The 21,053-nt window shown below is 36.6% G+C and overlaps 1 protein-coding gene across 5 annotated transcripts in view; it reads left to right on the top strand.

Annotated features, from left to right (window-relative positions):
- Positions 1 to 21,053, top strand: part of SYTL4 (synaptotagmin like 4) — an 89,840-nt gene that overhangs the window by 34,308 nt on the left and 34,479 nt on the right. For 4 of the 5 annotated variants that reach the window (XM_029241433.1, XM_029241432.1, XM_029241435.1 and 1 more), the window contains exons 2-5: positions 13,270 to 13,452; positions 13,701 to 13,916; positions 14,059 to 14,168; positions 14,399 to 14,501. In XM_029241433.1, coding sequence (XP_029097266.1) covers positions 13,343 to 13,452; positions 13,701 to 13,916; positions 14,059 to 14,168; positions 14,399 to 14,501 — 539 coding nt within the window. In that variant the 5' untranslated portion in view covers positions 13,270 to 13,342. Of the gene's footprint in view, positions 1 to 13,087; positions 13,111 to 13,269; positions 13,453 to 13,700; positions 13,917 to 14,058; positions 14,169 to 14,398; positions 14,502 to 21,053 lie in introns of those variants that run through there. The other variant, XM_029241434.1, reaches the window with a different exon arrangement.

Raw genomic sequence — 21,053 nt, 5'->3', positions numbered from 1 at the left:
CTGCCAATGCAGGGGACATGGGTTCGAGCCCCGGTCCGGGAAGATCCCACATGCCGTGGAGCAACTGAGCCCGTGTGCCACAACTACTGAGCCTGAGCTATAGAGCCCGCAAGCCACAACTACTGAGCCCGCGTGCCACAACTACTGAATCCCGTGTGCCTAGAGCTTGTGCTCCACAACAAGAAATGTCACCGCAATGAGAAGCCTGCGCACTGCAATGAAGAGTAGCCCCCACTTGTCGCAACTAGAGAAAGCCCGCACGCAGCAATGAAGACCCAATGCAGCCAAAAATAAAATAATTAATTAATTAAAAAAAAAGAAATCTAGCACATCAGAACTCCAAGTCCTAGTAGAAGAGACTGTTCTGTGTTACAGAATATTCACAGGTCCTGCAGATTTTACACCAGTGTTAATTCTTCAGTATGCCCCTTTTCATCTCTACTACCATTGCTCTCTATTTAGGGCTCTCATTATCTTCCCCCTGGATTTATACCAGAGCCTCCTCAAATTTATATTCTGAAAAACTGTCAGAGTGATCTAATGAGTCCTTGCCTTCCCTAAAAGTCCTCAGTCGTTCCCATGGTCAAAGGCTAATTATTCATGTTTCTGAGCATAGCATATCAAGCTCCTCCTTTGATCCCCACCTACCTCTTCCACATCCTTCCTTACAATTTGATATACAGTATCAGTGCACTCCTTGCCTATACCACATTGCTTTGTGCCTCCATGCTTTTGCTTTTGCTTTTGTAAATGCTGTGCCCTCTACCTGGTTAACTAACTGGTAGACTTTATTTACAGCTAGTTCATGTGCCACTGTTGGTGTTTCTTTCTAGTCCCCTTTCCCCAAGCTGGAATAGGTGTCCCACCTTAGCATTCCCATAATACCCTGTGTGTATATTTCTTTGATTACCATGTTCTTTTATGATTATCTATTTAACTATCTCCTTTGATAGACTGTGTGTTCTTTGTGGGCAGGTACTCTGCATTGTTTCGTCCTTAGCCAGCTAGCACAGCATTTAGCACATAGTTGGCCCTCTTAACTAGTGAGCATTCTGTAAACAGTGCAGAATGCAGAGCTCCAGGTCAGGGGAAGAAGTAGGATTTTGAAGGCCTGAAATCACACAGACATTCAGAGATAACTACCAGCACAGGAGAGGGAGGTCTCACAGAAGAATCTTTGGGACCAGATACATTCACATTATTTAATCTAGGATCCAGAAGGGACTTGAGGAGATGGGAGTTGAAAGGGACAATTGATAAAATAACCAACACAGTATCTCAATGTAAACATTTTGTTGACTATAAGCAATGTTGCATGCTCACTCAGCTGGTTACCAACCAAAACGATGTTCTCAGTTGGTGCCTTTGTGCATAGGTGGCTGGATCCAAACAAGGGGATTTAGGGAAGCCCTGCATCCCTGGAAGCTTTCTTTACTACATGGAGTTCTTTTGTTTGTTTGTTTGTTTGTTTTGAGTTCTGCAGACTCACCACATAACCTGTTTTGGTTTCATTTTTCTATGCTGTAAGATCCACTCTCTTTTACCTTTAGATTTTCAAATAATTAGTTTTTTTTCCCAAAGTGGGCTGGATTTTGCTAGCTATGCTTCATTCATGTTTTAGAAACCCACACACGTAATAGGTATTAATTCTGACAGTGCTAGATTGGTCTGCTTCAGACACTATAATTGCCTTGGTCACAATTAGTTAATAGAGTCCACTTTGGAATGTACCTTATGGCAGCACAAATCTTTATTCATTAAGTTGCCCTACTTGCATCAGGCCAACTATATTACAGTCATCAGAATGATTTATTCTTTCCTAATTAACATATATTATAACTATATGCAAGCAGAATCACAATAATACATGTCAATTCATAAGAATGATTTCCCTTCACCCTTCTTTAAGTAAAGCATTTCCCAACTTTTTTGATCAATCTCCCTTACTACCAAAAATTTCAATCACCCCTAATATACATATATTTATTTACAAACTATATATTTGCCACTGTCCTAATATTATCTATTATAAAGCATTTACAAAAATAGAAATAAAGAAGGATATGAGATGAAATGAACGCTTTTTAGATTATTGTAATATTTATTAATAGTGTGACAACGTTTGCTCTCATTTCGATGAGAACAGTGACATTGTGCGCTTCGTTTAAACAAAATCTTGGTTTATGATACAGCTACCTGAAGGTCTGATTCTAAGTTGTTTATTTTTATACTTGATTTTAATGACTGTTGTAGCTGAGTAAAGGATACCTCACAAAACATAAATCTAAAAATAAAAAAGTGCATTGTTGGATGCACTTACTAAATAACAATACACATATTGTAGTTTCAGGTAACAATTATACAAACGTTTTGTTGCTGTTCCATCTTCTCAGCTCTCAGCATGCTGTCTTTTCCCATTTTTAACAAGTGGTTCAAAACTCGTGGAACTTCTTCATTTGGAAGAGTTAGACGTTGAAGTGCATCTTTTAAGAAACAAAAATAATAGTAGAAACATTTTCATATCTACTCTGTATTATTTATTCTTTATAAAAAGCCCCTTTGATGTAAAACATTTTACTGTTCGAATGCATTTAAAATCTGCTACTGCCTTATAGGTATTCTAGGAGTGTAAAACTGCTGATTGCAAGGTTTAGTTACATTTAATCTTAAAACTTTAAAAAGCAACTTTACTGAGTTATAATTTGCATACAATAAACTGTGCATATTTAAAGTATACAAGTTGATAAATTTTGACATCTCTCTATACCCATAAAACCATTACCAAAATCAAGAAACTAAACATATCTATTACCTTCAAAAGTTTCCTTATGCCATTTTGTAATCCTTCCTTCCTGTTTGTATTATATCCCTCTTTTCCCACAACCACTGATCTGTTTTCTGTCACTATAGATTAATATGCATTTTCTAGAGTTTTATATAAATGAAATCATGTACTACTGTGTGTTCTTTTTTGTCCGATTTTTTTCAGTTAGCGTAATTATTTTGAGATTCATCCATATTGCTGTGTGTGTCAGTAGTTCATTCCTTTCTATTGCTGAACAGTATTCCATTATATGGATATACCACAATTAAAAAAAAATCCATTCACCTCTTAATGGGCATTTGGGTTGTTTCCAGTTTTTGACTATTATAAATAATGCTATTACTATCATTCACATGCAAGTCTTTGCATGGACATATGCTCTTGCTTTTCTTGGGTTAATACCTAGAAATGGAAAGTCTAGGTCATATGGGAGATATATGTTTAACTTTTTGAGAAACTACTAAAATGTTTTCCAGTGTGGTTGTATCATTTTACATTCCCATTGCAGTGTGCGAGAGTTCCAGTTGCTTCAAATCTTGGCCAACATTTGTTACACTTTTAATTTTAGCTGTTCTGGTTAAGTGCATAGTGGTATTTCATTGTGAGTTTAGTTTGCGTCTCCCTAATGATTAATGATGTTGAACATTTTTTCAGGTGCTTATTTGTTATTTATATATCTTCTTTGGTGATGCATTTGCTTAAATTTTTGGTTCATTTAAAAAATTTAGGTTTTTTTTTTTTAATTATAGAGTTTTGAGAGTTCTTTGTATGTTCTGGATACAAGTCTTTGTCAGATGTACTATTTGCAAATATTTTCTTCCAGTCTATATAGTTTGTCTTTTTATTTTCTTATTAACATCTTTCAAAGCACAGAGTTTTTAGTTTTAATAAAGTCTATTTTAGCAAGTTCTGGATCATGTTTTAGGTGTCATATCTAAGAAATCTTTACTTTTTCTGCATATGGATATCCAGTTTTCCCAGCACCACTTGTTGAAAAGACTATCATTTCTCCACTGAATTCTCTTGCATCTTTATCAAAAATCAAATGACTATGAACATAAGGATTTATTTCTGGATTCTGTTCTCTTCCAGTGTCTATCTGTATGCCACTACCACACTCTCTTGATTACTGTAGGTTTATAATGTCTTGAAAACAGATTGTGTAAGTCTTCTAACTTGGTTCTGCATATGTTTTGAACCTCACAATATATTGTTTTCTAATTTTTTGCTTTAAGGAGTCAATTATATTTTTAAAGGAAATTTAAATAAGAAAATAATATTTTTACCCACACATTTACTATAGCATGTGTTCTTCATTACTTTTTATAGACCCATATTTCTATTATTTGTATCTGGTATTATTTTTCTTCTGCCTGAAGGACTTCCTTTAACATTTTTTATAGTTGCAGGTCTGCTCGTGATTAATTCTTTCAATTTTTGCCTGTTTGAAAAAGTCTTTATTTCACCTCTGTTTTTGAATGACACTGGGTTTAGAATTCTAGGTTGACAGGTATTTTTCTTTCAGTATTTTAGAGATGTTCCACTGCCTTCTCATTTGCATTGTTTCTAATGGTAAATTTGCTTTCATCATTATCTTTGTTCTTCTGTATCTAATGTGTTGTTTCCCTCCCGCCTCCCACCTGCTGGCTGCTTTTAAGATTTTCTCATTATCTCTGGTTTTAAAAATTTTGACTATGCTGTGCCATGTGCTGCAGTTTTCTTTCTGTTTCTTGTGCATGAAGTTCATTGAGCTTCTTGGATCTGTGGATTCATAGTGTTCATCAAATTTAGAAAAAAATTTGGGCCAGTATTTTCTCAAATATTTTTTCAGTGCCCCCATTTCCTTTGGTGACTCCAATGACATGCATATTAGGCAGCTTAAACTTGTTCCATAGCTCATTAATGCTCTGTTCTTTTTCTTCAGTAATTTTTCTTTCTGTTTCATTTGGATAGCTTCTATTGCTGTCTTCAAGTTCAATAATGTTTTCTACTGAAATGTGTAATCTGCTGTTAATCCAATTCTGTGTATTTTTCATCTCAGACATTGTTTTTTAATCTCTAGGTTTGATTTGGGTCTTTTTAACACCTTTCATGACTTTGCTAATTCTAACATTTGTGTTAGTTCTTGGTCAGTTTTTGATTACTTTTTCTTATTGTGCATGTATTTTCTTGCTTTTTTGCATGCCTGTTTATTTTTTATTGGGTACTAGATATTGTAAATTTTACCTTGTTGGGTGCTGCATATTTTTATATTACTAGAAATAAGCTTGAGCTCTGTTCTGGGATGCACTTGAATTACTTGAAAGAGATTGATCCTTTCAGGTTCTGTTTAGATTTGTTAGGCAGGACCAAAGCAGTGCACAGTCTAGGGCTCATTATTTCCCATTATGTAGGCAAGACCCTTCTGAGTACTCTGCCCAGTGCCCTGTGAATCATGAGGTTTTCCAGTTTGACTGGTGGAACAGGCACTACTCCTGGTCATGTGTGAGTGACAGGCACTGTTCTTTTGAATCGGTTCAGCTGGAGTTCTTTCTCTGGCCTAGGGTAATTTCCTCACAGGCATGCCATGTGCTGATCAGTCCTTTGCTGAATACTTGAGGGAGACCCTCTGCAGGTCTCTGAAGACCTCACTCTGTGTGGCTCTCTCAGGTACTCTGTCCTATGAACCCTAGCCAGACTTTTAGCTCTGTCACCTCCACTCGGGGAGTTCACCAAGCTCTGCCTGTATTCGTCCTCCCTGCACCATGGCCTGGAAACTCTCTCAAGACAGTGAGCCTGGAAAGTCAGAGGGCTCACCCTATTTGTTTCCTATTTCCCAAGGATCACAGTCCTCCATTGCCTGATATTCAGTGTCTTGAAAATCACCATTGTTTTATGTATTTTATCCATTTTGGGGGGTGGGGGGTCCAGGCAGGGTAAAAATCCATCCATTCTTGGCCAGAAATAGAAGGCCACTGACATTTTATAATCCCAAATTTTCATGACCAATTATAATTTGTAGCCCAATTTCAATTCTAATTTTTCAAAAATGTGCATACCATCATGCTTCTTGACATAGGTAGATCAGTTCTAAATATCTGTTCAAAAGTATACAGAATCTGACATGCAGTGATGCAGATCTTTTCATATCACTCATCAGTTTCTGTGTAAAACATACTATCATTTGCTTAATAATAGCAGTTTGATTCAGGATTTCTTGGTTAAACTAATATCCTTTGAAAGACACTGGTTTACTTTTTCATTTTCAGTGAGGTATAAACTTTACCAAAATTGTCCATTGCCCTTGGTCCAAACAGCAAAATGCTTTTGTCATATCACTTAAGTGGGACATGACTGATAATGGAATAGAATTTATGTGCAAAACCAGCACATCATTATTACTTGTGGGTTTAGAGGACTAATTAAATACCAATTCAGCCTTTGTGCCCTTGAGCATGGGTCAATTTTTCTGGAATTCACGGTCACCTCTAAAGTTGTCAGCATAGTTTCTCACTTAAAAAAAATGCCTGAAACTTTAAATGGTGTCTAGATGCAGTTTACCTCACACTTCATCTGTATTCTTTAATAGAAAATAAACGTCACTTTGTAAGACCCAGTCACATCTTAAAACACAAATGCACATATAAAAACTGACAAAAATAAAAATAGCTAAAACTTGGAGTGCACTCTCTGTGTTTACATTACTTTAAACACTACATATTTAAAAAACTCATTGAATCTTTATAACAAGCCCAAGGTGGTAGGTATAGTTATTATCTTCCTTTTACAAATAAGGAAATTGAAGCACTGAGAGGTTTAGTCATTGCCCAAGGTCACTCAGCTAGTAATTGATGAAGCTGGGATTCAAATTCAGGCAGTCTGAGTCCAGAGGCCATGCTTTTAACCATGACACCAGTCTGCCTCAGGAAAATAAAAATACTTTGCTCTCAGCTCTAGTACCACTCTTCAGTTTCTGTGAGTTTAAGTTTAAACATATAAATACAAATAGATTTCTGGGTGAAGACATTCAGTAAGCATTTATTGAACTCATATTGTGTATCAGACACTATGCCAAGTAAGCTCTTGGGGGTATGAAGTCCAGATACAGTGCCTCCCTTCAAGAAGGCCACATCTGGTGGAAGTTGCTAGTTTGAGCATAAGTATTACCATCTTCACATTTATATGTGCATTGCATGTTTGGGAGAGGGAAGGTTACCAGTGTGCCCAGCAAATTAAACATGGAAAAATATGTTTTATTTGCTGCCCAGTGCAGGGATATTATTTGATGTTTTTCTAATTCACACCAGTTTCCATTTTGGGGACACCGCAATGACTTTAAAGTCAAGTACTGTTCTTACAAGGACTTCTATATCTTTGATAATCTTTTTTATATTTTAGGCCCTTGCCCAAGGTCATATAACTAATAAATATCGCTGCTCTGTTGAACTGGTCTTCAGAATTTAAGATAATTTGAGAGAGCTCCCCTCACCCCTTCTTGAAAACTAGCTGTGTTAGTGTTGGTGTTAATGTTCATTTATTAATTATTATTATCTTTTAATCTACAAGATTAGGGTATAAAATGGATATATCCATTTGGATAAATAATTCTACACATGTTCGTGTGTTCTACAATTATATCAAGATTATTGTGTTGTTCAAGTTGTCTGTATATATACTGTTTTTATCTGCTTGTGCTATCAGTAGACAGAGGTATATTAACCTCCCATTCTGATGGTAGATTTTTCAGTTCCCTCTTGCCTTTGTAAGTATTTGCATTAAAATATTATCCTGAGCAATAAATATATGTAATTTTCTAACTCAACAAACCATCTTTTCTAAAATATCTTCTTGTGGGCATGAGGCCCCACAAGGATGCTATATTAAGACATTTCATTCGAGTCTTGACACCCCGCGACTAACATGGAACAAATTGTCCATCAGAGCTTGGGTTCGGACATTCATGTTATCTGAGCTGTGGTCTTCTCAGTAGATAATCCTTACCCTTTTGACTATATACCTCTGACTGAATTTCAGTGAAGGGCCTTAACGAGTTTTCTTGGACTTTGGTTTTGCCATTAAATCCTAGTGCTGTATCCGTCAGTTGGGAGAATATGAAAAGTGACAGGTTTTCTAACCACAGATTTGTCTGGTTTTCTTATTTGTGCCCCTGTTATTTTTCTGAGTTACATTTTTCAAAACGTGATGTGCCATTTACCATAAAAATATATCACTTAACTCATTGCATATAAAAGAAGTATTTCTATCCCATGTTTTCCTTTTTGAATTTCTAGAAAACATTCTACTGTATGGTATGGGCATGGTGGTGGTGGTGGTGAGGCAGGCAGCAAGTTTCTTCTTTAAGATGTTAATGATAGATTTAGTACAATTATGAAGTTATGATTTCTTCTTTGGCATATGAGTTATTAAGAAGTATCTTTAAATTTCTAAAAGTATCAGGATTAAAAATTATCTTTTGTTATTGATTTCATATTTAATTTCCTTGAGGTCAGAGACCACGGTCTGTATGAGAATGGTTTCTTTGAAATTTACTGAGACTTGCATTATAACCTAGTACATGGTCATTTGGTGGTGGGGGGTTGGTAAATGTTCCATATGTGCTTAAAAAGAATATGATTTCCAATTGGATATAGAATTCTACATATGGCCATTAAATCAAGCTTATTTTGTTCAACTTGTCTACATACTTAGTAATATTTTATCTGCTTGTACTTTTTTTTTTGCTTTTACTATTAATAATTGAAAGAAGTATGTTAATCTCCCCCCTTTTTTTTTTAACAAATTCTAGACTATTTGTTGACTACAATTATCGGTATAGTGCTAGATAATTTACATAGATTACATCATTTTTTTCCTTTTTTAATTGAAGTATAGTTAATGTACAATATTATGTAAGTTACAGGTGTACACTATAATGATTCACAATTATTAAAGGTTACATTTATAGTTATTGTGAAATATTAGCTATATTCCCTGTGTTGTATCCTTGTAGCTTATTTTATATAATCTCCCATTTTGATGGTCCATTTTTCAATTTCTCTCTCTAGTTGTACATAATCTTCCTTTATATATTTGGAGGTGTTTTATTAGTGCCTATTAATAAAACATACTAGGTTTTTTTACTCTATGTAGTGGTCTTATCTTTTATATAATGCTTTTATTATTTTGAAGTTTTATTTTTTAGATATTAATATAACTACCTCAACTTTATTTAGGTTTACATTTATCTGGTATATTTTTTCCATCTTTTTTACTTTCAGTCCTTCCTGATCTTTATGTTATAGATGTGTCCCTCATGAAATGGCACATACCTGGATTCTTAAATTTTATATAGTCTGTTAACCTCTATATTTAAAAGGATGAGTTTTACTCATATATTTTTTGTTTGTTGAGATGTTGGAGCTTGTTTTTACCATCTTATGTTTTGCTTTCTATTTGTTTCAGTTTTTCTATGCTTTTTCTCCTTGCCTTTAAATTTTTTTTTCTTATTCTGTTTTATTTTCCCCACTACTGACTCTGCAAGATTGCATCTCAAGTGAGCTGGCTAGTAACAGGGTTAACATTGGAAATAGCAACCTATGGTCCAAGGTGGGGTTGGGGACGGGATGTGGCTTTTCTAAAAGGAGTCACATTGGCAAGTGATGGGGGAGAGGAGGCAGGGAGCTGATGGAGGTCATGGCTGATGGATTCTAAAAACGTTTTTGTTTTTTTTTTACAAGGGTGAAACAAGGATGTCTGATGGGAACTAGGGGAAAGGGAAGTGGGGATGTGAGATGAATGAAGGCTTAAAATAGAACCTGAAAGGACTAGGTAAGGGAACTGAACTAAAGGCATGTAAAAAGACTTATGGGTGACAGTGAGGGTCCAGCTGAGATTGTAGACCAGGAATTACGTAGGACCTGGGTATAGGAGCAGAAAAGGCAGACTACTATAGCATTGGTACAGGTTTGGAATTTTGATGGACAGTTGCTGCAGAGAGATGAAGGTGCATGAATATGGAAGATATTGGTGAGAGTGGTTCAAATGTTGAGCCATCTGGAGTCCAGGATGGGTAGGGAAGGAAGATAGATCAACAGGAGGCAAGTAGACCAAGAGAAAATGGAGGGTGGGCCCAAGAGACTGTGGTCTTGATGAGGTTGAAGAACAGGTGTAGTGGGAGTAAGCTGTAATTGAAAAGTAGGGATTCTTGAATTTAAGATTCCAGAGGGGGGCAATTCTGGTTGGTCAAGTCCATGAGTGAAAAATAAAGGGAAGATGTACAGTATTAGCAGTTCCATTTTGTTATGGTGCTGTCTTTGTTTCCTCAATGATGCTGTTACTTCCTTGGCTTTTACTATTACTTGGTCTCATTATTGTGCCAATGTGCTTGTCTCATCACAGAACTCTGCTGCCTTTCCACAAACATCAATTTTCTAATAAATCTGGTTTTGCTCTCATTTCCAGTATGCCTGTGCCATTCTTGGTCTTTAATTGACAGGCAATTGGTGATACCTATTTTATCTAGGAGCCGCTGAATTTTTGCCAGTTCTTCAGCCATAATCACACATATGGGAATTCATTTCCACAATGCTTTTGATTGCTCTGTTCAATATTTTATAATTGCTTATTTTATAATTGCTTTGGCCGTGATCCTGCCTGGACAGAGCCAATAGAGCACTAGCTCTAGAATCTGATTGCTTGGGCTTGAATCCCAGCAACTGCAATTACTTTCTGTTTATTCTTGGGCAAGTTAACCTAACCTCTCCTGAGTCCTCATCTATAAAATGTGGATAATAATAGTACTCATTCTTGGGGTTGTTGTGAGGATTAAATTAGTTAATATATGTAAAGTACTTGTTGCCTGGCATGTAATAAATTCTCAGTAAACGGAACTGTTGGGGTGATGATGACAGTGACGATGATCAACAGTAGTGGTGGCATATGCAACACAATGTGCCAAATACAGTGTTAAGTCTGGGCCAGATACATAGAAGAATATTGAAAAAGTCCTTGTTCTCATGGAGAGTATATATTCTCCTCAGGGATAAGAATTAAGAATATTTCCTCAAGACTACCTAAGAAAGGGCCTATGAAAGAGGCTTAGCATCTTATAGTTCAATAAAGACCAAGAAATAGTGAAGTCAAGAAAATATTGAGATTTCTGGAACCTGTGTCACTTTGCTGTGTTGTTTATACTCTCTATTGTATTGTCAGTAATTAGTTTTAAAAAGTGACAAGTGCTTGTTGTGTAGTTTCAAGGGAGAGCAGAGAAGGTAAGTATGATCCTCATTTCATTTCTCATGCTCTGTCCATCCTGGGCTGTTTGACTCTCATGACAACCAAATCTATATTTTCAGATGCAGTCTTTCTTCCTGAGGTACAGTTTTATGCCTCCAATTACTTCCAGAACCTAATTATCTGGATATCCAGTATGCAGCACAAACTCAATATGACTGAAATGAAACTTCTTGCCTTATTTCCACACCTGTTTCTTCTCTTACAGCCCTTATCACTGTCAGGACTGTTACTAGTCAGTTGTTTAACCTTGACATACACAGTAGGCATCTTTGCCTTCACCTTCTTCATCCTCTCCACTCAATCAGTCACTCCATTCTGTCAGTTCTACTTCTCAAACCTATTCTGTGTTCTTTTGTCTTCCTGTTCTGGTTTAGGCCTGCCCTGCAGCAGATTCAGTGAGTACGTGTACTCCAAACGTGTGTTCCAAACATTGTGATGGGACCTTTAACACACATTATTTAATTTTCTTGACAAGCTTGAGAGGTAGGTCATTTCGTAGATGAGAAACCAGAGGATGACAGAAATACAGTGACTTTGCCTAATTGGTTAGAAGCATAGTTAAGTAAACCTAGATTGTCTTTTTGTCTGGATTATTATAATAATCCCCCTGTCTCCTTTGAACTTTTATCTTTTTTGAAATTTAAAAGTAAGACATGTTTGTAAAAAAAAAATCAGAACTATGTAAAGTAAAAAGTAAAAGTTGCCCCCTTGCAGTTCTGCTTCCCAAGAGAAACCAATAATAATGGGTTTTGTTCTAGACCTTTTTCTTTGCATATACAAATGTATAGATAAATACTTTACCAAAGAGATCATTCAAGTGCAGTCCTGAAATGACTTTTTTTCCCACTCAGGAACATATTTTCATACAGATCTACCACATTTTTAAAATGGATACATAGTATGCCATCATATGGAAGTATTGTTTTGTTTAATGATTTCTCTGTTAAAGAACTTCTTTTTGCTCTTACAAATAATATTGCAGTAACTTTTTTGTACGTATACCTTGCATACACATTTATGTGAATATTTCTTTTGGGTAGGTTCTTAGATGTGGTATTGCTTGCCTAAGGAGTATGCATATTTTACAGTGTGTTACTAACTGTACTTCAATTTGTCTTTTGAATCAGTCTTCCATACTATAGCTGGAGCGATCTTTGTAAAACAAATTTGAGTATGTCATTTCCCAATATCAAAAACAAAGCAACAACAAAGATGCTCAATGGATTTCTATTGTCTATGTCATCAGTTTTAAAATTCTTAATTTTTAAGAGTATTCGAGAGCTACATAACCTGGTTCCAACCTGTATTTCCTACCATTCTCCCCAACCAACAAACATATACTCTGTTCTATAAGGTAAAATCCACCTGCTTTGTAAAACCTTCCACATGTATAGTTCTCTCTCTTCCCTCTCTAGGCAAGATAGAAGTAGTTACTCCCTTCTGTAAGTTCCCATAACAAGTTGTTATCCCTTTAATAGCACTTAGTACACTGTGCTATGTATCTGTCTCCCCCTACTACTCTGTGACCTTCTTAAAGACAAGAACTGTGCCTTACTCATCTCTGTATCCCCAGCATGTTGCCCAATACCTGTGATTGAGTTCTCAACAAATGTGCGTGAAATAGGTGAAGATATTCTTGGGTAGTGTTAGCAATAAGGACTTTGGGAGATAGAGTAGGTGACAGCAGTTTTGAAGTGTAGCAGAAAGCTGACTGCATCCTGGGAACATAAACGCTGGTCAGGAAAGGGGAAATGGGTTTCAACTGGCAGAGGTCCCTGTGTGGTTTTCTCCACTACAGAGACCAGCTGTCTGATTATTTGGCTTAATAGACTTGTTACTTGAGAACATTAAAAAAATTGAAAATTGGATGATTGAGGATACTCTTTGGTGGAGGGGGAATTTGACTCAGCTGTTCTGTGCTCTTTCCAGACTTATGTTGAAAGACCCAACCCTTTGGCAGAGTCATGAATAAGTGTTTCTTCTTGAAAAATCAAAGCCTCTTCATTTTCAGGGTAGGATTCAGCTGGGAGTAGGAATGATAAATTGGTCACATACTTCTATGTTATCTCTAGCCTGGCTCAAGGGGGAGGTAGCCCACCGAAAGGCTCTAGGGCTGTGGGCCTCTTCTGGAGTAAATTACCTGTGCGAAATTAGTTCTTATCTTATTTCAGGCAACTCTGGGGTAGCTCTCCTGGACTGGTAGCTTTGAAGAAAGAAGAGTAGAAGGAAAAACTAGAATAAGTCATGTCGGAGATACTTGACCTCTCTTTTCTGTCTGAGGTGGAAAGGGATTTGATCCTCAGTGTTCTACAACGAGATGAGGAGCTCCGAAAAGCAGATGAGAAAAGGATTAGGTAAGAGTCCCAGAAAAACCATGGGCTCCCAGGCCTTTAACCAACGATACCTGGACTTTTCCTTATACTTCTCATCTGACTTTCAGAGGAACTTGTGTATGAGGTTTACAACTCCTCAGTGGGTCAGGTTGGGTTCTGAGGTTGCTTCCACAGAACCAAATAGTCTTACTGTCTCTACCCCTCAACCCCTCTCCATCCAGCCTATGCAGATTTCAAATCACTTGTGTTTCTCTTTTGGGTCTTGGCAGACGACTGAAGAATGAGTTACTGGAGATAAAAAGGAAAGGGGCCAAAAGGGGCAGCCAACACTATAGTGATCGGACCTGTGCCCGGTGCCAGGAGAGCCTGGGCCGTTTGACTCCCAAGACCAACACTTGTCGGGGTTGTAATCACCTGGTGTGTCGGGACTGCCGTATCCAGGAAAGCAATGGTATTTGGAGATGCAAGGTGTGCGCCAAGGAAATGTGAGTGTTAACTTATGGCTGAGTAGAGAGAAGAAATGGGGCCCCAGTTGTGGTTAGAATTTCTCCCCTCATCCTTTGTTGGTTGAATGTCAAGGGCATTTTTTTTTTAATCCATATGTCATTTTCTTTTATTCTTTTGCAGAGAGCTGAAGAAGGCAACTGGAGACTGGTTTTATGACCAGAAAGTGAATCGCTTTGCTTACCGCACCGGCAGTGAGATAATCAGGATGTCCCTGCGCCACAAACCTGCAGGTACCGGACCTGTCGGGAAATGGTTCCTTGAGGTGCTTGACCCTCTGCTGTGGCTGATAGACCCTCTGCTGTGGAATCTTAGTGTATTCTTATTGGTGGTGTCTTCACTCCATGAGCTCAGCCTGTTTGTAGGGAACATGAAGATTGTGTTGATCCTTTCTGCAAGCATGCTGTGTTTCCCTTGCCCCCCTCATCACCACCCCTCTGCCATGCTTTTGTTTGTCTTGAAGTGAATAAAAGAGAGACAGTGGGACAGTCCCTCCTTCATCAGTCACAGATGGGCAATATCTGGCCAGGAAGAAAGATCATTCAGGAGCAACAGAAGGAACCCAGGTAAGAACCAGCAATCATTTAAAGAACTGCTACACATTCCTTTAATTCTTTTATTTTTTTACTTCTATTTGTAAAATAATAGATGCTCATTGTAGGCAACTTTGGAAAGTACAGAAAAGAATAAAGAAGGAAGAAAAAAAAAACCTCCTAATCCTGCAACCCACATATAAACATTAACATTTTGGTATATTTACTTTGTGCTTTATAAGAACAATTTGAAGACAAATACAGATAACACATACTCATTATTAAACATTTAACCAGTATAGGAAACAATAAAGAAATCAACAAATCACCGAAATTCTTACTACCCCAGTACTCATATTATGTGAAAATTATTTCAGATATCTTTTGTGCATATATGTAGATAGAGGGATGGGTGGATGGATAGACTGGAAAGCCTTTATAATATTGGGTCATAATATATTAAATTAAAAGCTTTGTTTAATTTTACTTGAACTTGACAGAATAAAACACTGAAATAAAATACAGGAATTGCTAATCTTCAGATGAATGTTTCTTTACCATAAAAGATATTAGTCATTAATATCCATTTAAGCTTAAGAAAAAATATGAAAACCATTGAGCAGTTAGTCATTTTTTTGTAGTGTCTTTTTGGTAACAGCCTTATCAAGCTATAATTCATACACCATATAATTCACCTATTAATAGTGTACAATGCAATGGTTTTTAGTATATACACAGAACGGTGCAACCATCACCTCAATTGATTTTAGAACTTTTTGTCACATTAAAAAGAAACCCTATACCCTTTAGCTATCAGTGACTCCCCAACCTCCATATCTTTCCCATCCCTAAACAGTCACTGATCTACTTTTAATTTCTATATATTTGCCTATTTTGGACATTTTATTTAAATAGAATCATACAATATGTGGTCCTTTGTGACTGTCTTGTCTTACTTAACATAATGTTTTCAGGGTTCAGCCATGTTGAAGCATGTATCAGTACTTCATTTCTTTTTATTGCCAAATAATATTCCATTATATGTATATACCCCCATTTGTTTATCCATTCATCTGTTGATGGACATTTGGATTGTTTCCACTTTTTAGACTAATGCTATTATGAACATTTGTATTGAGTTTTTGTGTGGACATATGTTTTCATTTCTCTTAGAAAGATACCTAGGCATGGAGTTGCTGGGTCAAATGATCATTTAGTCATTTTGTAAATCTACCTTTTTCAATATTAAACATTATCAGTGGACTCTACTATGAAAAAGGAGGAGGAGATTAGCTTGCTTACACTTCCTCCTAACACTTTCCTCTACTCCCACTTTTTATTAATCAAGTTATTTTTACTTTGTCAGGGCTTACAACATTTACATTCTGTTATGCAATTATAAACCATCTGCTTGTTTTATCTGTTTGTTTAGTTTTAGTTCATATTTAAAAGGATCTTATGCTTACAACCAGGCTTTGGCCCATGGTTCGTCTATATTTCTGAATCCTTTACTTTGACTTCTTTTTATTTTTATTTATTTATTTTTTTTGCCGTACGCGGGCCTCTCACTGTTGTGGCCTCTCCCTTTGCGGAGCACAGGCTCCGGATGCGCAGGCTCAGCAGCCATGGCTCACGGGCCTAGCCGCTCTGCGGCATGTGGGATCTTCCTGGACCGGGGCATGAACCCGTGTCCCCTGCATCGGCAGGTGGACTCTCAACCACTGCGCCACCAGGGAAGCCCTGACTTATTTCTTGATTGTCAGGATTTTATCATTGAGAAGTTCCTTCAAGAATAGCTTGTGGGTGCTATATTCATTTCACTCTTTCATGTTAAGAATGTCTGCCTAGTCCCTTTATGAATTTGAATGATATCTTGGCTGGATATTATATTCTTGGGTTACACTTTCTTTCCCTTAGAATATTGTAGACATTACTCCATTGTCTTCTGCCACTGAATGTAACTGAAGGAGTCTTAGGCCAGCTAGCCTTTTCTTTTTCTCCCTTGTAGGTAACACACTGTGTGTGTGTGTGTGTGTGTGTGTGTGTGTGTGTGTGTGTGTGTGGTGTGTGTGTGTGCACACATACATGCACGCACACATGTGTGTCTGAATATGCCTGAAAATTTCCTTTTATTTTTCTTGAAGTTTAGTAACTTAACAAGGATAGATCTCAATGGTGATCATCCTGTTTCATTTTTCCCTAATACACAGTATACCCTTGATGAATTCTTTCTTCATTGATGGAAAATTTTTCTGCATTGTATCCTGTGAACTCTTTCTATTTCACTAGTTAAGCTGTCCACTTCAGGGACATTGGATTTCTTCATCTTCCATTTCTGTCCTTTTACTGTCAAATGCAAAAGAAAAGTAGAAATGTGAAAGCAATTAATCATAATAGCCCAACCCTTTCTTCTGTGCTATTACTTTGATTTTCAGCCATTTTCTTTTTTCCATTTCCTCCCTTCTTCCCTCCCCCCTTTCTTTTTGCTGTATCTAATTTACTGATTTGAATGATGTTATTTACATTTTAATTTATTCTTTGCTCTCAGTTTTCCTTTTTCTCTAATTTTGTTGTTTCATCATCTTGTATTGAGCTCTTGTGCCTTATCAAATCTATATTCTTATTAAGTTCCTGTGTAAGTCTAAAGCATTCACAAAACTACTTATTTTCCTATGATTATATTCTTCTCCACAATTCGTTCTTTGTTCATCATGCAAGTTCTTTCTATTTCTCCCCACCCCATGTCATATTTATGTATCTTCTAGACCACTTCTTTTCATTCTACTCATGTTTAACATGGGAGGTTCTATCTGTATTTTTTGTTTGCTCTGATATAGTGTGTGAATTCTTCTTGACAGGCTTTTCATCTCAACTTGACACAATTTATCTCTTCTCCACACTCAATTATACTTTAGTTTAAGGATAGAAGTTACTTTCTACAAAATACCTGTACTCCAAAAACTATAAGACGCTGATGAAAGAAATTAAAGACCACACAAACATACTATGTTCTTCAATTGGAAGAATCAATATTGTTAAAATAACCATACTACCCAAGGCAATCTACAGATTCAATGCAGTCCCTATCAAATTACCAACGGTATTTTTCATAGAACTGGAACAAGAAATTTTAAAATTTGTATGGAAACACAAAAGACCCTGAGTAGCCAAAACAATCTTGAGAAAGATGAATGGAGCTGGAGGAATCAAGTGCCCTGACTTCAGACTATACTACACAGCTACAGTAATCAAAATAGTATGGTACCAGCACAAAAACAGACACATAGATCAGTGGAACAGGATAGAAAGCCCAGAAATAAACCCACACACTTATGGTCAATTAATCTATGACAAAAGAGTCAAGAATATACAATGGAGAAAAGACGGTCTCTTCAGTCAGTGGTGTGGGGAAAACTGGACAGTTACATGTAAAAGAGTGAAATTAGAACATTCTCTAACACCATATACAAAAATAAACTCAAAATGGATTAAAGACCTAACTATAAGACCAGATACTATAAAACTCCTAGAGGAAGACATAGGCAGGACACTCTTTGATGTAAATCGCAGCAGTATTTTTTTGGACCTGTCTCCTAGAGTAATGGAAACAAAAGCAAAAATAAACAGATGGGACCTACTTAAACTTGAAAGCTTTTGCACAGCAAAGGAAATCATAAACAAAATGAAAAGACAACCTACAAAATGGGAGAAAATATTTGCAAATGATGTGACTGACAAGGGATTAATTTCCAAACTAAACAAACAGCTCATACAACTCAATATCAAAAAACCAAACAACCCAAACAAAAAATGGGCAGAAGACTTTTAATAGACATTTCTCCAAAGAAGACATACAGATGGCCAACAGGCACATGAAAAGATGCTCAACATTGCTAATTACTAGAAAAAAACAAATCAAAATGATAATACGGTACCACCTCACACTGGTCAGAATGGCCATCATCAAAAAGTCTACAAATGATAAATGCTGGAGAGGGTGTGGACCAAAGAGAACCCTCCTACACTGTTGGTGGGAATGTAAATTGGTGCAGCCACTATGCAAAATAGTATGGAGGTTCCTTAAAAAACTAAAAATGGAGTTGCCATATGATCCAACAATCCCACTCCTGGGCATATATATAGAAAAGACAAAAACTCTAATTCGAAAAGATACACGCACCCCGAGGTTCATAGCAGCACTATAGTCAAGACATGGAAGCAATTTAAGTGTCCATCAACAGATGAATGGACAAAGAAGATGTGGTACATATATACAATGGAATACTACTCAGCCATAAAAAGAAAGAGAATGCCATTTGGAGCAACATGGATGGACTTAAAGATTATCATACTAAGTGAAGTAAGTCAGACAGAGAAAGACAAATACCATATGATATCACTTATATGTGGAATCTAGAATATGATACAAATAAACTTATTTACAAAACAGAAATAGACTTACAGACATAGAAAACAAATTTATGGTTACCAAAGGGGAAAGGGGTAGGGAGGGATAAACTGGGAATTTGGGATTAGCAGATATACACTACTATATATAAAACAGATAAACAACAAGGACCTACTGTATAGCACAGGGAACTATATTCAATATCTTGTAATAACCCATAATGGAAAAAAATCTGAAAAAGTATATATATATATATATATATGCATATAACTGTGAATCACTTTGCTATACACCTGAAACATTGTAAATCAACTATACTTCAATAAAAAGTAAATAAAATAAAATACAATACTTGGGAAAAAAAGAAATTGCTTTCTATATACTTCTTTTCTGTAACCCGAGGGGAGGGGCAAAAGACAACTTGAGGATCCTGGGTTTCAGTCTCCTGAAATTTTCTTAAATGTCTGGGCTCACTCAGTCCAGCTCTGGATGCATCCTGTAGTTCATACCAGTGACCCTGAAAGATGATGTCCCCCAGCAGGCTTGTCTGCCTCTGTTGGGGTCTCCCAGTGATACCTGGGGCTGCAAATCTTGAGGATTTTTGTTTTCCTTGTCTTACCCCAGGACTGCCTGCTCACTTAATCTGTACATCTCCACATTGGAAGTTTTGCTGAGCTAGATCTTTCTTCTGTTTTCTTAGCCATGACTTTTTCAACTTTATGACTTGAGGCTTTATTCCTTTCCTCATTTGGCTGCTGCTGGTGAATTTTTGACTTTTTATTTGTGTTTTTTTCCCCTAACTTTCTCTTGGCCAAAGAGAAATGACTTTATCATGTTTTATATGATTGATGAAAAGCAATATAGAAATATATCAAATGAGTCCCCAGTAACCTCACTTCCTCTGCCCCAGACAGTTCTTGTTACCAGTCATTAATAATTTTGATATATGGACTACCAGACTGCCTAAATGTACAAATATGGGTTGGATTTTTCAAGTTTTAATTTCTTTTTACAAAAGGATCGTACTGTATACATGTTAAGTGAAAAAATGAGACAGAATTTAAAAAACTCAAGAATACAGATAATATGGAAAATGGGCAAAAGATTTGAACATTTTACCAAAGATAATATACAGATATCAAATAAACACATGAAAAGATGCTCAACATCATTAGTCATTAGGGAAATGCAAATTAAAATCATACGATGCTGCTGTGTACCCACTAGAATGGCTAAAATTATAAAGACTGACTATAACAGTTTTTGTTAATTTAAATTTTTTATTGAAGTATAGTCAATTTACAGTCTTGTGCTAATTTCTGCTGTACAGCAAAGTGACTCAGTTATGCAATATATACATTCTTTTCAAATATTTTTTCCGTTATGAATTATCCCAGGAGATTGGATATAGTTCCCTGTGCTATACAGTAGGACCTTGTTGTTATCCATTCTAAAAGTAATAGTTTGCATCTATTAACCCCAAACTCCCTGTCCATCCCTCTCCCTCCTCCTATCCCCCTTGGCAACCACAAGTCTGTTCTCTATGTCTGTGAGTCTATTTCTGTTTTGTAGCTAGGTTCATTTGTACCATAGTTTAGATTGCACATATAAGTGGTATCGTATGGTATTTGGCTTTCTCTTTCTGACTTCACTTAGTAAGATAATCTCTAGTTGCATCTATGTTGCTGCAAATGGCATTATTTCATTCTTTTTTGTGGCTGAGTAGTATTCCATTGTATGTGTGTACCATATCTTCTTTATCCATTCATCTGTCGATGGACATTTAGGTTGTTTCTATGTCTTGGTTATTGTGAATAGTGCTGCTTTGAACACAGGGTTGCATGTATCTTTTTGAATTATAGTTTTGTCCGGGTATATGCCCAGGAGTGGGATTGCTAGATCATATGGTAACTCTACTTGTAGTTTTCTGAGGAACATCCATACTGTTTTGCATAGTGGCTGCACCAATTTACATTCCCACCAACAGTGTAGGAGGATTCCCTTTCCTCCACACCCTGTCCATCATTTGTTACTTGTAGACTTTTTGATGATGGCCAGTATGAGGTGGTACCTCATTATAGTTTTGATTTGCATTTCTCTAATCAGTGATGTTGAGCATCTTTTCATGTGCCTGTTGGCCATCTGCATGTCTTCTTTGGAGAAATGTCTGTTAAAGT

This window comes from Monodon monoceros, unplaced genomic scaffold (assembly GCF_005190385.1).
Source record: "Monodon monoceros isolate NGI ecotype Baffin Bay Population unplaced genomic scaffold, NGI_Narwhal_1 Super_Scaffold_22, whole genome shotgun sequence".
NCBI lineage: Eukaryota > Metazoa > Chordata > Mammalia > Artiodactyla > Monodontidae > Monodon > Monodon monoceros.
Note: the sequence above shows the minus strand (reverse complement) of the source record. Positions and strands in the feature narration are given on the sequence as shown.